This window comes from Mustelus asterias, chromosome 12 (assembly GCF_964213995.1).
Source record: "Mustelus asterias chromosome 12, sMusAst1.hap1.1, whole genome shotgun sequence".
Lineage (NCBI taxonomy): Eukaryota > Metazoa > Chordata > Chondrichthyes > Carcharhiniformes > Triakidae > Mustelus > Mustelus asterias.
The window spans coordinates 68,670,133-68,689,138 of record NC_135812.1 but is presented as its reverse complement, the minus strand read 5'-3'; the positions used below and the strand labels follow the sequence as shown (position 1 = coordinate 68,689,138).

Genomic DNA, 19,006 nt, shown 5'->3' with positions numbered 1-19,006 from the left:
CGGTCTTCCCCTTGGCTGGTGGCACAGGTGCAATTTGCATTCATTTGCATCTCATGAATGTTTATTACAACAGCTGCCCACTGGCATCCTGTCAGGTGTTCCAATCATGCGTCACGCCAGCGGGAGATTATGTCAGTCTATAACTCGATTGATAAAGGGTGGTGTGCATAAGGCAGTCCGCAGTTCTCAAGAGACTCCGAAGTGAGTGCAACAAAGTCTTTCTGCCACAGTGCTGTACTGCTCCTGATGTGCTGTTCACCACTCTACCATGGCAGACCACATCCTGCCCTCTATCTGCATGCCGAGCTGGTCTTTATGGACAGCACCTTGCTATTGGACCCATAACCCTCCTGTGTCACTGAATTGGTTCAGTACTGCACCTGGGATTGCAGAGTACAGGTGTCTCCTTCACCATGGTGCCACACACCAGTGTCTATTTGGACAGCACTGTGCCGTAGAACTCAGTCAGCCATTGCAACAAAGGTCCAAAGTTCAACCGCGGCTGGAGTGTAAGGTAAGACCAGGGGTGTGGGGGGGGTGGGGAAACAAAGGGGACAATTTGGAAGGAGGGCTGTGCAAGGAGGCTGGCAGAGGGGCAAGGCAGTGGATGAAGAGATGAACAATGCAAGGCAGAGGGAAGACCAAGGGAAGCTGGACCCCTACAAGACACTTTGAAACACAGATAAACAAGGGGGTCTAAGTGATAGCCCATGCATTACTAGAAGGGGACGCACGCAGAGTGCAGATTATGGGTTGGGGGTCTGTTAGCTTGGCACATTAAGAATGGTTTGCATGAACAGCAGACAGGTCGGGGCTGTAGTGCTTTGTGAAGGTTACTGTTGACCAGATTCCTCTTTGGAAATGGGAATATGCCAATATGCCTGTTTAAGTTCAGGGGCTGGCAGGCTGGAGTCAGCGAGTGCAGACATTCCTGCTACAAAATGGATGACAGATGACAGTCAGTCCAAGGACTATATGGACCTCAGTCTGAAATCAGAGACAGCGCAGAAGAGCAGTGGGTATACAGCAGGAACAATCATTGGAAACATGGAGTACCCCAGTTTCAGGGAGGAGCAAAGATTACGTGTTTCCAAGGAGGTTGGGGGGGTGGGGATGGGGAAGGGGGGAGGGCATTGCATCAATGTCCACCACCATAATGGCAGGATCCAGTATTAGTGGGGGAGGCTGGGGAATAAAAGGTGGCATCTTTACCTGCATATAGAGAGGCTTCAGGTAAATCAGAGGCACTCCGGCAGTGAGGGAGGGAGGGTCAAACTCCCTGTATTGGAGGCGTAGGATCACCATCTCGACACATGGGTAAAATGGCATCTTCCAAAATCAGAAATAAGATTGGTTCTGTCTGGGAGAGGTGCGATGTAATGTGTGAGGGCCGCTGGGCTTTGGGGCTCCTTGTTGGGTGCATACTCATGTGTTGATGCCACTACAGTGAACAGGGTCCAAGTCAATTACAGGGGACGCAGACCCTGTTACCCAGGAAGCAACAGCAAGTCAGATTTATAATTTTGCGCTTCTAAAACGATAGGCACAATTATCCTCATTGTCTCACGTCAACATTTGCAAAACTACATCGTGGAAGACAGGAATGCAGCCTTGGAGAGGGAAGGCTATAATGAAGGGAGCTGAATTGCATCAATTCTGCCATCCCATCAGTGAAGGAGAGTAACGGGTTAACAATTAATGCCATTCACAGCGGCCAAACATTCATTCACCATCAGCCACCAAAAGCTGATCGTTATACCAACTGAAAGGGTGGAGTTTGGAACCACATTGGTTTAATTGTGTAATTCACAAACTCTCACCCTCCTCAACAGGGCTGCAGAAGTCACATCTACGGACTGGAATGCTGCTCCCGTCTGTGTGTGTGCTGGAGTCCCGGGAAAAGGAAGCATGAGGAACAATGCAATCTAAGCTTCCAAAGCTTCGCTGCTGCAATGGATCAATGCTTTTCATGGCCTGTCCCTTTCAAACGAGTGTTCAAGTAATCCTTGTGGGGATGTAACGATGCGCACTGCAGAGGCCAGCAGCCTACCAGCTTCCCCTAGAGCAGCAGAGTGCCTGCCCCAGTCTCTGCATGTCTTCAGACTGCCTGAGAGAGTGCTTCAACCACTGGGGTGATTACCCACTCTCGGTCCTGACTGGTCACTCAAGCCAGGTGGACCTTCTTTTGCTGTGTTGTCCTTAAAGGGACAATCCCCACAGGGAAAGTTGTCTAAAGAAAAAAAGCTGAGGTTAATTGCAGGCCTAATTTTGAGGGAAGTTGTTGCAGATTGGCAGCTGCCTTGAGCGTGGGGTGAAACCAGGCAGCAATGTTAGAAAGCTCAGGAGCAAATGGCTTGCTTTTTAAAATATTTTTGACACGACTAAGTGTTGTATCTGATTGCATGACTGGCATGTAAAATGCAAGGCGTATTATGTGTACATTTAGGTTAATAATCACATTTAAACATGCTTTTGCAGCTCTATCAAATTAACATATTAGAATCCATCACAACCATCATGTTCCCTTTCTAAAACAGAAATACAAGGAGTCACATTGCAGGGATACAAACTCCCTCATCATTTAGATATATAGAGGCTGATTCTCCCATCTCGCTGCGCTGATTATTTTGGGGAGTGGGCCGGGAGAATCGCACGGGGCGGGGAGGGGGGAGTGGCGGGTGGGACGTTGGGGGTGGGGGGCTAGCGTCTCCCAGCGCCGCATTTCCAGTGCGGTCTACTCCGCATTGGAAATTGGCGGCGAGGTGGGGCTAAGGACTATCAGCAGGCCCGGGACTGAATTCTCCGGGCCTGCTAGCCTCTCCCATCCCACCAATGTGTTTCACTCCAGCAGGGTTTAGAATAGCTCCCAACCTTCGGGGAGCTGGCGGCCTGACCCCACTGGGGTGAAGGGGGGGCAATCAGGGCCCCCCAGGGGGTTTGTGGCAGGGGGGGTTGGTGCCCCCTCGGCATGGGCGCCCTGGCAATGCCAGCCTGTGCCCCTGGCACTGCCCAAGGGACAAAGTGCCCATACCCAGGGGGAACATTGGCACTGCCAATCGGGCATGGGGCAATGTCAAGGGACGGGGCCTAGGCCTAGGGGGTTGGGCATAGGGGGCACAGTCTGGGGGGGTCCCGCTGCCACTTTGTATGGGGATCGATAGGGGCAGGAGGGAGTCCAGTGATTGAGGCGGGCTGTGGGGACATGGGAGGGCCCGGAAATGGTCGGGGGAGGGGAGGGGGTGGGGCGGGGGTTGTGGCAAGGCTGGCCAGCGATGGAGCTGACAGTTCGGGGCCAGTGGGCATGTGCAGAGGCCACTAGTTTCAGCCTCCAGGGCGGGAATAGGCCCAGCCTCCTGAAATCTAATGATATTCGCGTTGGTGGCTTCTGCATTGCACAGAGTGAGGGAGATTCTTCTCTAAACTCCCACTGAAACAAACAGCGAGAATTACTCCAGTTTTCCCACGAATTCAACACTTTTTTTTCCTGAGAATTCCGCCCATTATGAGCAACCTCCTACCTGGTTAACAGGATCCAAACAATCGTATGTACGGTCTGTGAATGTTTTATAAAGTTCCTGGAATTCCTCATAAATTCTCAACACCTTCAGGCTCAAGGCCTTGCCGCGGATCCCTCCAAGCTCAATTTTTTCCAGTTTAAAAATATCCTGCGCTGTCACCAAAAAATCCTAATAATAAACAGAAAGGTAAAAGTCACTTAATGTGTAATCACTCCCTGGGCCTTCATTGTTAAGACTAAACTGAAATGTTTGAATTAATTTCTAATTATGACCTTGATGGATGCCTCCAGTGTGAGACTATGAAGAGAAGGTATCTGTCCTTATAAGAGCGTGGCTAACATATCTCCCTTTAACCTTTCCAATTGTCATCAAAATCAATGGTAACCCTGACCACATCCTCCAGCCTTTGTCTCATAACTTTAACTCTTTCTTTCTATTTCTTGGGGTGGCACGATGGCACAGTGGTTAGCGCCGCTGCCTCACAGTGCCAGGGACCTGGGTTCAATTCCTGGCTTGGGTCACTGCCTGTGCGTCTGCATGGGTTTCCTCCGGGTGCTCCAGTTTCCTCTCACAGTCCGAAAGAAGTGCTGGTTAGGTGCATTGGCCATGGTAAATTCTCCCTCAGTGTACCCGAACAGGTGCTGGAATGTGACAACTCGGGGATTTTCACAGTGACTTCATTCCAGTGATAATGCAAGCCTATTTGTGACACTAATAAATAAACTTTAAAACTTAAATCTCATTTGAAGTGAGTTCCTTTTCCTTCAGCAAAAGGGCCAGCAGTCCAAGGTGTATGATATATTGAAGTGGAACAGAAGACATTTCTACAGTCGGAGATAACATAGAATTGTGAGCAAGGGTGAGTAATTCACAGCAGGACAACAGGTTAGGGGAATGAGCTCATCAGATGAAGATATTCCTTCGGCTATACAAAGACAGGCAATGTCATGTATTTGGAGTTAGTAAACTGCAAGCATGTTTATGCCATGCTGAGGATTCTACTGAAGTTAGCAGATCAAGAAAGAGACTGCAGGGCACACAGTTGAAGGGATTGATCTCAGTTGGGCCAGGCAGGCTATTTGAGGTATGCTGGGACCAGGCAGCCCCAGGAAGACAGCGAGTTCAGCAATATTTCTCTTTGCGAAGAGACACTGCCTCCTGGATCACACTGCCAATATACGTGATGGGGTTTTAATCCTTCACAACGCACTTGACATTATTCTGAGTGAGGAGCTATAAAGGGGAAGTTATAAAGGGGAAGTTGGTCGTTCATTGCAGTTGGATGACTTAAGTTGAGTTTTAATTGATTGCCTGAGGGCAAGCTTTCCCAAACATCTCCAACCACGGAATCCTTATGTCCTCCCAAGATTATTGACGGAAGCCTGAAAAACATTCTCATTATATCGAAGAGTTAAAACATAAAAACTTGATTGCTTTTGCACAATAGGTACAAACATACAAAAGCAAATTGATAAAAGAATTTTCCGTTTCTTATATGTACACATCTATTATATTTAAAAGTTCTCTTATTCAAGAAATACGTAAGTCTTATCTTTTTCACACTCTCACTCACACACTCTTCCCTCTCTCCCCCTCACACAAACACACACATACACATTCACAATCCCACCTCTCTCTCTCACACTCCCATCTTTCTCTCACACACACTCACCTCTCACACACCCACCTCTCCCTCTCACATTCACACTCCCACCTCTCTCTCTCACACACTCGCACTACCGCCTCTCTCACACACACTCACACCTCTCTCTCACATTCACACTTCCACCTCTCTCACACACACTCACACACCGACCTCTCTCTCACACTCCCACCTCTCTCTCTCACACACTCACACTCCCACCTCTCTCTCTCTCACACACTCACACTCTCACATCTCTCTCTCTCACATTCACACTTCCACCTCTCTCACACACACTCACACACCGACCTCTCTCTCACACTCACACTCCCACCTCTCTCTCTCACACACTCACACTCTCACCTCTCTCTCTCACACACCCACCTCTCTCTCTCTCACACTCACACTCCCACCTCTCTCTCTCACACACTCACACTCCCACCTCTCTCTCTCACACACACTCACACTCTCACATCTCTCTCTCTCTCACATTCACACTTCCACCTCTCTCACACACACTCACACACCGACCTCTCTCTCACACTCACACTCCCACCTCTTTCTCTCACACGCTCACACTCTCACCTCTCTCTCTCACACACCCACCTCTCTCTCTCTCACACTCACACCTCTCTCACACTCACACCTCTCTCTCTCACACTCACACACCCACCTCTCTCTCACACTCACACACCCACCTCTCTCTCACACTCACACTCCCACCTCTCTCTCTCACACACTCGCACTCCTACCTCTCTCACACACACTCACACTCCCACCTCTCTCTCTCTCACACCTCTCACTCACACACACTCACACTCTCACCCCTCTCTCTCTCACACCTCTCACTCACACATTCACACTTCCACCTCTCACTCACACACACTCACACACCGACCTCTCTCTCACACACACTCACACTCTCACCTCTCTCTCTCTCTCACACCTCTCTCTCACACACACACTCGCACCCACCTCTCACTCACACATTCACACTTCCACCTCTCTCTCACACACTCACACACCGATCTTTCTCACTCACACACTCACACACCCATCTCTCTCTCTCACACTCACACTCCCACCTCTCTCTCACACACCGACCTCTATCTCGCACACACACACACCCATCTCTCTCTCACACACTCACACTCCCACCTCTCTCTCTCACACACTTACAATCTCACCACTCTCTCTCTCACACACTCACACACCCACCTCTCTCTCTCTCATATACATTCCCACCTCTCCCACACCCATCTCTCTCTCTCTCTCTCCGACATATTCACACTCCCACCTCTCTCTCTCTCTCTTGCACACTCACACCTCTCTCTCACACACACTCACGCCTCTCTCTCACACACACTCATGCCTCTCTCTCACACACACTCATTCACACACCCATCTCTCTCTCACATACACACTCACACTCCCAACTCTCTCTCTCACACACTCACACTCCCACCTCTCTCTCTCTCACACACTCACTCTCACATCTCTCTCTCTCTCTCACATTCACACTTCCACCTCTCTCACACACACTCACACACCGACCTCTCTCTCACACTCACACTCCCACCTCTCTCTCTCACACACTCACACTCTCACCTCTCTCTCTCACACACCCACCTCTCTCTCTCTCACACTCACACTCCCACCTCTCTCTCTCACACACTCACACTCCCACCTCTCTCTCTCACACACACTCACACTCTCACATCTCTCTCTCTCTCACATTCACACTTCCACCTCTCTCACACACACTCACACACCGACCTCTCTCTCACACTCACACTCCCACCTCTTTCTCTCACACGCTCACACTCTCACCTCTCTCTCTCACACACCCACCTCTCTCTCTCTCACACTCACACCTCTCTCTCTCTCACACTCACACCTCTCTCTCTCACACTCACACACCCACCTCTCTCTCACACTCACACACCCACCTCTCTCTCACACTCACACTCCCACCTCTCTCTCTCACACACTCGCACTCCTACCTCTCTCACACACACTCACACTCCCACCTCTCTCTCTCTCACACCTCTCACTCACACACACTCACACTCTCACCCCTCTCTCTCTCACACCTCTCACTCACACATTCACACTTCCACCTCTCACTCACACACACTCACACACCGACCTCTCTCTCACACACACTCACACTCTCACCTCTCTCTCTCTCTCACACCTCTCTCTCACACACACACTCGCACCCACCTCTCACTCACACATTCACACTTCCACCTCTCTCTCACACACTCACACATCGATCTTTCTCACTCACACACTCACACACCCATCTCTCTCTCTCACACTCACACTCCCACCTCTCTCTCACACACCGACCTCTATCTCGCACACACACACACCCATCTCTCTCTCACACACTCACACTCCCACCTCTCTCTCACACACCGACCTCTATCTCGCACACACACACACCCATCTCTCTCTCACACACTCACACTCCCACCTCTCTCTCTCACACACTTACAATCTCACCACTCTCTCTCTCACACACTCACACACCCACCTCTCTCTCTCTCATATACATTCCCACCTCTCCCACACCCATCTCTCTCTCTCTCTCTCCGACATATTCACACTCCCACCTCTCTCTCTCTCTCTTGCACACTCACACCTCTCTCTCACACACACTCACGCCTCTCTCTCACACACACTCATGCCTCTCTCTCACACACACTCATTCACACACCCATCTCTCTCTCACATACACACTCACACTCCCAACTCTCTCTCTCACACACTCACATTCCCACCTCTCTCTCACACTCACACTCCCAACTCCCTCTCTCACGCACTCACATTCCCAACTCTCTCTCACACACTCACACTCACACTTCTCTCTCTCACACATTCGCATTCCCACCTCTCTCACACACTCACATTCCCAACTCTCTCTCACACTCTTACACTCCCACCTCACTCTCTCTCACATTCACACAGCACCTCTCTCTCTCACTCACAGTCCCATCTCTCTCTCTCTCACTCACACACACTCACATTCCCAACTCTCTCTCACACAATCACACTCCCATCTCTCTCTCTCTCTCACAGTCCCATCTCTCTCTCTCTCACTCACACACACGCACATTCCCAACTCTCTCACTCACACACACACCTCTCTCTCTCTCACATTCACACTCCCACCTCTCTCACACACATTCACACTCCCTCCTCTCTCTCACACACTCTTACTCCCACCTCTCTCTCTCTCACACACACACACACACACTCCCATCTCTCTCTCTCTCACACACACTCACACTCCCATCTCTCTCCCTCTCACACATACTCACACTCCCATCTCTCTCCCTCTCACACACACTCACACTCCCATCTCTCTCTCTCTTACACACACACACTCACACTCCCAGCTCTATGTGGAGAGACTGGGCTTATTTTCCTTAGAGCAGAGAACATGGGCAGCATGATGGCACAGTGGTCAGCACTGCTGCCTCACAGCAGCAGGGACCTGAGTTCAATTCCAGCCTATCCAGAGTGACTTTCTCTCTGTGTCTGCATGGGTTTCCTTCAGGTGTTCCAGTTTCTTCCCACAGTCCAAAGATGTGCAGGTTATGTAGATTGGCCATGCTAAATTGCCCCTTAGTGTGCCAAGATGTGTAGGTTAGGGCGATTAGTAGAGTAAATATGTGGGGTTACAGGGTTGGGATCATGCTTCCAGGCTCTATCAGAGGGTTGGTGCAGACTCGGTGGGCCGAATGGCCTCTTTCTGTGCTGTAGGGATTCTATGAAGAGATTTGATCGAGGTGTTTAAAGTCATGAAGGGTTTTGATAAAATAAATAAGGAGAAACAGTTCCCAATGAGAGGAGGGTCAGCAGGGGGACACAAGAAATATATTTGTAAGATTCATTTTCATACTGGTTCAAACGCATATCATCGCCCATCCTTACCTCGATCTGCTCAAGTCTGTTGAGGTAGCAATTCAAGCGGGCAAAGATTAGTTGCGAATTAAAGTCCCACTCTTTCATGCTTTCACCTTCCTTGTAGTAGCTCTGCAGGTTCCCTCGCTTTTCCTCATAAATTTGCTTAAAATGACACAGGATGTCAACAGACTCCCGCAACTTGCTCAAGCTTTCCTCCACTTCCCCTTTCAGGATGTCCTCTGGGTTGAGGTAGGTGTGAGACTGCAAGAGGCAAAAATGGCACAGGTACAACAGTGAGGCATGAGGCGCTCTCAATAATGTTGCAATTAGTTACAGAATTCAAAATGACTTTGACTCATTGGCTGGGGTTCCGGGAATGTTGTGCATCGGAGCACTAGTGCTCAATCTCATGATGTGAAAACCGGTGGTTCAGTCCCCACTTGGCTCAGTTGCACAACCTCAGCAGCATTCACTGAAGACCATGCAGCATCTTGTACCAAAGAGATGGAAACAATTCAAAGCAGTGTTTGAGGACTCTGGGTCCTATACTCGATGGAATCTAGAAGGACAAGGGAGGAATCTCATTGAAGCTTACAGAGTACTGAAAGGCTTGGATAGATTGGACATGGGGAAGATGTTTCCATTAGTAGGAGAGACTAGGATCCGAGGGCACAGCATCAGAATAAAGGGATGACTTTAAAACCGAGATGAGGAGGAATTTCTTCAGCCAGAGGACGGTGAATCTATGGGATTCATTGCTACAGAAGGCTGTGGAGGCCAGGTCATTGAGTATATTTAAGCGGAGATAGACAGCTTCTAGATTAGTAAGGGGATCAAAGGTTACGGGGAAAAGGTGGTAGAGTGGGGTTGAGAAACCTATCAGCCATGATTGAATGGTGGAGCAGACTCGATGAGCCAAATGGCCTAATTCTGCTCCTATATTTTATGGTTTTATGTTCTAAGTGTAAGGCTCAGATGGTACCAAGCCATTGCAAGGGCACGGGCAAAATACTGGACTAAGCCATGGGCTCACAGCCAAGTATAAAGACCATGCTGAGCTGAACAACAAGCTGATAACAGGGCAAGGATATGTAAATATTAATTTACTCACAAATAATAATTAAGAGTCTCATTTAAAAAGAAAGGCTAGTATTTATTTAACATCTTTCACATCCTCAGGACATCCCAAAGCACTTTAAAAATAATAAAGTAATTTTTGAAGTGTCATTGCTGTTGTGATTATTTTTGATTGTTTCATGGGATGTGGGAGTCACTGGCAAGGCCAGCATTTGTTGCCCACCCCTAATTGCCCTTGAACTGAGTGGTTTGCTTGGCCATTTAGGAGGAAGTTATGAGTTAACTGTGGGTCTGGAGGCCAGACCAGGTAAGGGCGGCAGATCTCCTTCGACAAAGAATATTTGTGAGCCAGATGGGCTTTGCAACAATCAATGATAGTGTCTGATGCACGATATATCACACGGGAGGCAGGATGTACTCGGGAAATAAAGGCTTTTATTGCCAACAATAACGGAGCTACTATATACAATATACAATCCCAGACTAAAGGGTCACCAGGCAGAGCAGTGACCTTTATACCTCTCCCAGGAGGCGGAGCCAACTGGGGTGTACCATAGGACTATATTAACAGGTAGAACAGCCCAACCCTAACCCCAACAGTAACATATCTACAGACTCATAGTACTGGCCAGACCATGGCTCAGCACTACCTGGTGGGAACCAACAATGGTTCACCACAGTGTCACCATCACTGACAGCAGCTTTCAATTCCAGATTTATTAATTTAATTTAAATTCCGCCAGCTGCAGCAGTGGGGTTTGAACCCACGTTCCCAGAGCTGTAGCCTGGGTCGCTGGATTATTAGGTCAGTGACGTTACCACAACACCAACATCTCCCCTAACGTGCGGGAAACTCAGCAGTCAATTTGCACGCAATGAACTCCCACAAACAGTAATATTACAATGACCAGATCCTCTGTTTCTCTGCTGCTGATTGAGCCTAAGCTTATACTTGGAGGACAACAACAGTTTGCATTCAGCCAAGCATGTTACTGGAGGGCTGCACCCCACTATAAGTTATACCTGTGAGGAGAATTGGGGAGGGAACTGGAAGGGAAACACCAACAAATAGGGAAGTGCGCTGCCACCTAAAACCATTGCTCAGGGTCATAATAACTAGGTTCATGTGGATCCAAGAGGAGGGGGCCAGGGGTCATTGAAAACAGAAGGGTTACAGGGTAAGGAGTGTTCACACAGCTCTCTGTGTGGAGTCTACATGTTCTCCCCCAGTCCTCCGGGTGCTCCAGTTTCCTCCCACAGTCTGAAAGACATGCTGGTTAGATTGATTGGCCATGATAAATTGCCCCTTAGTGTCAAGGGGATGAGCAGGGTAAATGCATGGGGCTACTGGGATAGGGACGGAGAGGGATTGTTGGCGGTGCAGGTTCGATGGGCCGAATGGCCTGCTTCTGCACTGTAGGGATTCTATGAGCAGTTTTAAAGATTGTACCTGCTGGATGAGGAGGTTGCAGCTCTCCTGCAGAAGGACTATGATACGTGCCGGAGTGTTGTAGTACTTGGATCTACTCCAGATCAGGCACATCAGGTGCATGAGACAGCTGACCAGGGGCTTCACTTCATTGAAGTCCACATTCTCAATATCCTCAAAATAGCGCTGGAGTGGCTTCAAGTGCAGGTTAATATCCCTCGCCTCAGTCAGAGCTGGTGGTAGGTAATAAAATAATCCAAATTACTCAAAATAAAACCTTCTCAAGTGCACATGGTTTTAATCCAGGTATTTACAGCTATGGTTTATGCTGAGCTTATCCGTTTTACCAATATTCAAGTATCTAGCAATTCCACATGGGACATGCCAACCTGCCACCCGTCTACCCAGGGTAGTGGCTTCCTGCCTGTGTACACACTGCTGGCAATTTCCAGTATCTCTTTGTCTTAATAGGAGAAAGCATCAAGACAGAACTATCTCAGCATTCACAGAAATTATGATATTGTTTGATTAAAACAACAGGGCTTCGAATTTCAGTGGAAAGATTTTGCTTCTCTTGCAGTGCATGTCAACTGAGAGAACACCTGCAAATCCCAGAGCCGCGAGCAATATGGGCAGAAAAATAAAGGAAGCAAGCAAATGGATGAAGAAATTAATGGAGCATGCAATGGCCACAACTTATTACTTGTAGCTAGGTTAATATTGTTGCTCTGTAGCATATTTCACTCATACATCTTCTGCAGTATAAAAGTGTCTGCAGCAGCTAGCTCAACACTATGGTTGGGGAATCATCGTCACAGGCCGGCCTGAGGCAGCAACGGTAACTAGGCAATCGGGGGGGGTCTCATGGCGTACTTGCGACATTGTGCCCATCTACCCCTCCCCATTCTGCCACCAGGTGGTCACCTCCAGAAAGCCCCTTGTCCCTGGTGCCTCGGGGGGGGGTGGAATGCAGGAGGTCTGGAAGGCTGATGAGTGAACTGTTGAAAGATCAGAAACAGTAACATAGCTTCTCTCTCCATGGGCAGCATGGTGGCTGTCCATGATAGACAGCGGTTAGCACTGCTGTCTCACAGCACCAGGGACCCGGGTTCAATTCCCGGCTTGGGTCACTGTCTGTGCGAAGTCTGCATGTTCTCCCCCTGCCTGTATGGGTTTCCTCCGGGTGCTCCGGATTCGTCTTACAGTCTGAAAGATGTGCATTGGCCGTGGTAAATTCTCCCTCAGTGTACCCAAACAGGTGCCGGACTGTGGCGACTCGAGGATTTTCACAGTAACTTCATTGCAGTGTTAATGTAAGCCGACTTGGGACACTAACAAATAAACTTTAAACAGATGCAGCCTGATCTGCCAAGTGTTCCTAGTATTTTGTTTCTCGCTCAACAAAACGGTTTTATAAAGAAACATCCACCCCACAACAGTTCGTACCTGGTCCTCATGTACATCGTGATGTGGGGTTCCGGTGTTGGACTGGGGTGAGCACAGTAGGAAGTCTCACAACACCAGATTAAAGTCCAACAGGTTTATTTGGAATCATGAGCTTTCGGAGTGCTGCTCCTTCATTAGATCAGTCACCTGATGAAGGTGCAGCGCTTCAAATGCTTGTGATTCCAAATAAATCCATTGGACTTTAACCTGGTGTTGTGAGACTTCTTACTCATGTGGTGGCACAGTGGTTAGCACTGCTGCCTCACAGCGCCAGGGACCTGGGTTCGATTCCCAGTTTGGGTCACTGTCTGTGTGGAGTTTGCACATTCTCTCTGTGTCTGCGTGGGTTTCCTCCGGGTGCTCTGGTTTCCTCCCACAGTCCAAAGATATGCTGGTTAGGAGAATTGGCCGTGCTAAAATTTCTCCCTCAGTGTACCCGAACAGACACCGGAGTGTGGCGAATAGGGGATTTTCACAGTAACTTCATCGCAGTGTGAATGTAAGCCTACTTGTGACTAATAAATAAACTTTAAAACTGTTAATTGGAGTGACTGAGAAAAGTGAAACTGCAAATCAATATAATAACATAGATACAATATTGAAATTAAAAGCTTCCTTTACGGTGCAGCGACACAATCTGGGTGTTCAGAGGAAATTTATTTAATTATCTGTGGAGCCTGAGGCCTAACCTGCAACGGCGTCACTGAACATGGTTTTGAAGACTGGGAAGTAGCTGCTCTCCATCCTCTCCAGCAGTTGCACCATCAACTGCACCTTTTTCGACCGGAGTTGATCGTAAATACATTCCAGGTTGGTGCACCTGAGGCAGGGCGGAATCATTAAGCAAAACAAAAATCATTAGTAAATGCATTAGCAATACATCAGGTTGACAATACAGTTCTGGTGATGTAACAAGGACCGATGGACGCACCCTAGAGATTACCTTGCTTCACAATTCGTGGAATTGAACACAAGCAATTCCAAGCAACTGTAGCAAAGACCTGGAATTAGCTGATTATTTCCTTCAGTTTGTTTTCCAGAGAAACCTTTATGACATCAATGACATTTATTATATTATGCCCCCTCCTAAGTGGCATTGGTTCAGTGCAGTGATGTGCTTTCCCAATTTTTGATTGGATGTCAACAAGCTATTTGGCAGCAGATGGCATCACGTCAGTTGGGACTCTCTCCAGACGCAATGTAAGCAGGCTCTCCATTAGATGTCATGACAGGGAGCAGAAACATGGCTTTTACTCTGTGGTGGCACAGTGGTTAGCATTGCTGCCTCACAGCGCCAGAGACCCGGGTTCAATTCCGGCCTTGAGTCACTGTCTGTGCGGAGTCTGCACATTCTCCCCGTGTCTGCGTGGGTTTCCTCTGGGTCCTTCGGTTTCCTCCCACAGTCCGAAAGATGTGCTGGTTAGGTGCATTGGTCATGCTAAATTCTCCCTCAGTGTACCCTGAACAGGCGCCAGAGTGTGGCGACTAGGGGATTTTCACAGTAAGTTCATTGCAGTGTTAATGTAAGCCTACTTGTGACACTAATAAATAAACTTTAAACTTTAAAAAGAATACTTCAGGGTGAGCGAAGATCATTTTATTAATCTGACTGCTCGACAAAAACAGAGTGACAATGGGATGGAGTTTCCCTTTAGGGAACATTCACTGCTCATTTCATCAGTCACATCTACCGAGAGAAAGAGCTTTTCATTTCTCACAAAGGTTCAGTTTTGTTCATTTCTTCTTGGGCATTGGTGCCACCGGCAGAAATTAACATCCTGAAATTCATCAGCACCAAAATGTCGGAGAATGATAAGTTTCCTCCATTACAGAATTACATGAGGCAAATCCTCGTCATAATGCTTCAGGCATGGGGAGGCAATGGCCTAGTGTGTTATCACTCGCCTATTAATCTAGAAACTCAGCTAATGTTCTGGGGACCCGGGTTCAAATCCCGCCACGGCAGAAGGCGGAATTTGAATTCAATAAAAAATATCTGGAATGAGGAATCTACTGATGACCATGAAACCATTGTTGATTGTCGGAAAAACCCATCTGGTTCACTAATGTCCCTTCAGGGAAGAAAATCTTTCATCTTTACCTGGTCTGGCTTACATGTGACTCCAGAGACACAGCAAATACTGGACTCTCAACTGCCCTTGGGCAACTAGGGATGGGCAATAAATGCTGGCCAGCCAGCAACACCCATGTCCCACGAATGAATAAAAAAATTGTAGTACACTAACCTAACAGGCTATGAGGCGTTAACACCACATAACAAATTGGAGTTTCCCCATGGATGGAAAGGAGCATCAGCGACACAACTCCAGGTAAATTTTAGGGTGAAAAACCATGGAGGCGATTCTCCCATCCTGCTGCGCTGATTTTTTAGCGCAATGGGATGGGAGATTTCAGCGGGACAGATTAGCACGATCCGTGCTGGGCGTCCAGCCCCGAGCACGTCTCCCAGTGCCAGATTTCCAGCGCCATCCGCTCTGTGCCAGAAATAGGCACAGATCTTCATGAATTGTTTACATAAGGATTTTAATGTTACTTAAATATAATTAGCAGCCTGGGACTGCAATCTCAGAGCCCACTAGCCTTCCCCATCCCGCCAGGAGTGTTTCATTCCAGCAGGGTTTATAGTAGCTCCCCACTTTCGGGGAGCTGACGGCCCGACTCCGCTAGAGTGAAGGGGGGCAATCGGGATCCCCCAGAGGGTCGGGCATGGCGGGATGCCCCCTTGGCATTGGCATCTTGGCAGTGCCAACCTGTGTCCCCTGGCACTGCCCAAGGGGTAAAGTACCAATGCTTGGGGGTACGCTGGCTGCCCATCGGGCAAAGGGCAGTGCCAAGTGGGCAGGACTTATGAAGGTGCCGGGGGGGCGGGATCAGACCTGGCCCGGGAATGATCGGGGGCCAGCGATCAGGCCTTGGGGGGGCGCTGAGAGACCCAGCATTGCAGGGATCATGTGGCTGGCCAGCGATTGAGCTGGCCAGCAATCGGGAGGCCAGCAGAGAGGGGCCACTGCATATGCGCCCATCTCGGCACTGACAGACCAGCACATGCGCAATGGTCCACTCAGCATTGTGCTGCCAGCCTCCCTGGCGGGAATAGGCCCCGCCCTCAGCAGTGCACAGAGTGTGGGAGATCCATTTTCAAACTCCCATTGAAAAAAAGAGTGTGATTTACTGCAGTTTTCACACAAATCCAACGCTTCAAATTTTTTGGGGAGAATCCCCGTCTATTTTGTTCTGATGTCACTCTGACTAGATGAATCTTCTGTGGAATCGAATTAACAATTCATCACAGTCTTGAGACACACAGTCCCCTGTATGGCCAAGTTGCTGTGCTTTCACGTACCAATGGACAGGAAGGCCCAGCAGAGGTGAAGCTCCTCGTCCAGAAGAGCAGTGCCAGAGATTTCAGAGCAGCCTATTGGATGACATTTCATGGAATCCCTACAGTACAGAAGGAGGCCATTCAGCCCATCGAATCTGTACTGACCACAATCCCACCCAGGCCCAATTCCTGTAACCCTCATTTACCCTGCTCATCTCCTTGACACTAGGATTAATTTCACATGTCCAATCAACCTAACCCGCGGAGACACGGGGAGAATGTGCAGACTCCACACAGACAGTCACCCGAGGCCGGAATTAAACCCCTGTCCCTTGCGCTGTGAGGCAGCAGTGCTAACCACTGCGTCACTGTGTCGCCTGTGCAATTCGGCACAGGGATATCAGAAGAGAAAAAAATGCTTCAAATGTGCAGAGCTTCATTGCAAAGAATGTTCAGTGAAGAGATGCCGGATTTTTTTTTGTTATTCATGATATTGGTATATCATGGATTGTCAAACTAAATGCAGTAAATTAAACTGAAGTGTACTTTCAGGTTTTATTTTAGTTCTCCAACGCAAGAGAAATATTATAAACACAAAATATTTTGAGCTTACAATAATGCAATGTTCAGCTTATATTTAGCTATTTTGAAGCCTCCTTTATATTCAACCTTCACAGGTTTGTATATCATGACCATCCACATGAAAGTGCAAATCATACAATTTGTGGCAATGGTTTTCAATCCCATGAGTGTCCCTTACAAATAAGGAACTGGCGGAGAGAAAGCATCAGTTATCCAGAATAATCCATTGCTATCACAGCAGAACTGAGTTTAATGTGCAGAAACAGAAGGAGGTGCTGGGAAATCAGCAAATACATATCTCCCAACCCCTTTGAGTCAAAACAAACCAATTACACTAAAATCAAATAAATTGAGGGACGAATTCAAAGGGGCAGCCCATTAAAGGGATACTGGCTTAAACAGATTAGAAATAGGGCGGCACAGTGGCACGGTGCCACAATGGTTAGCACTGCTGCCTTACAGCGATGGGGACCCGGGCTCAATTCCAGCCTTGGGTGACTGTCTGTGTGGAGTTTGCGTGGGTTTCCTCTGGGTGCTCAGGTTTCCTCCCACACTCCAAAGATGTGTGGGTCAGGTTGATTGGTCATGCTAAATTGCCCTTAGTGTTAGGGAGATTAGCAGCATAAATATATGGGGTTACGGGATAGGGCCTGGGTGGGATTGTTGTTGGCGCAAACTCGATGGGCTGAATGATGGCCTCCTTCTGCACTGTAGGGATTCTATGATTTCAGAAATTAGATTTAAAATATCAAACTAAAATATGATTAAAGGGGTCAATAAGGCAGCCCAGCCCCTGTGGTGCCCAGCGAGCATGGAAGATCTCCCTCCAATGTGCAGAGTATTGGACAGCAATCAGCAGCAGATACCCCGACTTGTATCCCTTTCCTGACCAATGGAAACCGAGGCCATTGAACTGATCTGAATTAGTTGCTCTGCCTGGAATCGATGTGGCAAACACGAACTAGGATCTTACTGATTATGTCCCTCAGCCTCTGACTGGATAAACTGATGATAGGGGAGGAACACTGCCTTTGTAAACAAAAACCAGGAGGGATTTTCCAGCCCTGCCCACTGCCAGTAGTGTCCAACTCCCCTGAAAGGTCAATGGACTCTTGGCTGGGCCGCTGAATCTCCCACAGTGGGTCTTGTCACAAAGGGGCCAGAAAATCCCAGGCGTAATTGCAAACTTGCATTTGTAGGGAAGCAAAAAAAGTACACATCAAATTGATTACAGAGGTAGTGCTTATGTTACGGGACAAGCAATCCAGAGGCCCAGCCTAATGATCCAGAGACATGAATCAAATCCTTCCATGGCAACTGAGGAAATTAATTTCACTTATTTAAAAGAATATGTAATACAAAGCTAATATCATGAATGGAAACCACAGAGCTACTGACTTGTTGCAAACTCATCTGGTTCACCAATGTGTTTTCGGGTAAGAAATCTGCCAATCTTTCCTGGCCGGGTATGTTTGTTACTTGAGATGATGTGGAGATGCCGGCGTTGGACTGGGGTGAACACAGTAAGAAGTCTCACAACACCAGGTTAAAGTCCAACAGGTTTATTTGAAAATTTGCTACCAAATAAACCTGTTGGACTTTAACCTGGTGTTGTGAGACTTCTTACTGTGTTACTTGAGAGCCAGAGCAATGTGGTTGACTCTGCAATGGCCTAGCAAGCCACTCAGCTGCATTCAAGAAAGTGGCTCACCAGCACCATCTCAAGGCCAATCCGGGTGCTCTGGTTTTCTCCCACACTCCAAAGATTTGTGGGTTAGGTTGGCCATGCTAAATTGCCCCTTAGTCAGGGGACTAGCACAGTACATACATGGGATTGTGGTCAGTGCAGACTCAATGGGCCGAATGGCCTCCTTCTGCACTGTAGGGATTCAATGATTCTATGAGTAAATGCTGGTCTTGCCAGCAATGCCGACAACTCACAAATGAATGAATGAATAAAACAATGCATTGTGACTCGATTGTGAGCAAAGGAAGGATATTATTAAATTAGAAAAAGTGCAGAAAATATTTACTGGGATGCTACCAGTACT

The 19,006-nt window shown here is 48.2% G+C and overlaps 1 protein-coding gene across 1 annotated transcript in view; it reads right to left on the bottom strand.

Annotated features, from left to right (window-relative positions):
- Positions 1-19,006, bottom strand: part of dnah9 (dynein, axonemal, heavy chain 9) — a 591,107-nt gene that overhangs the window by 553,215 nt on the left and 18,886 nt on the right. The window contains exons 4-7 of the mRNA XM_078225415.1: positions 13,720-13,850; positions 11,606-11,817; positions 9,106-9,339; positions 3,519-3,686 (exon numbers count right to left, since the gene is read on the bottom strand). Of these exons, the coding sequence (XP_078081541.1) occupies positions 3,519-3,686; positions 9,106-9,339; positions 11,606-11,817; positions 13,720-13,850 (745 nt within the window). The remainder of the gene's footprint in view (positions 1-3,518; positions 3,687-9,105; positions 9,340-11,605; positions 11,818-13,719; positions 13,851-19,006) is intronic.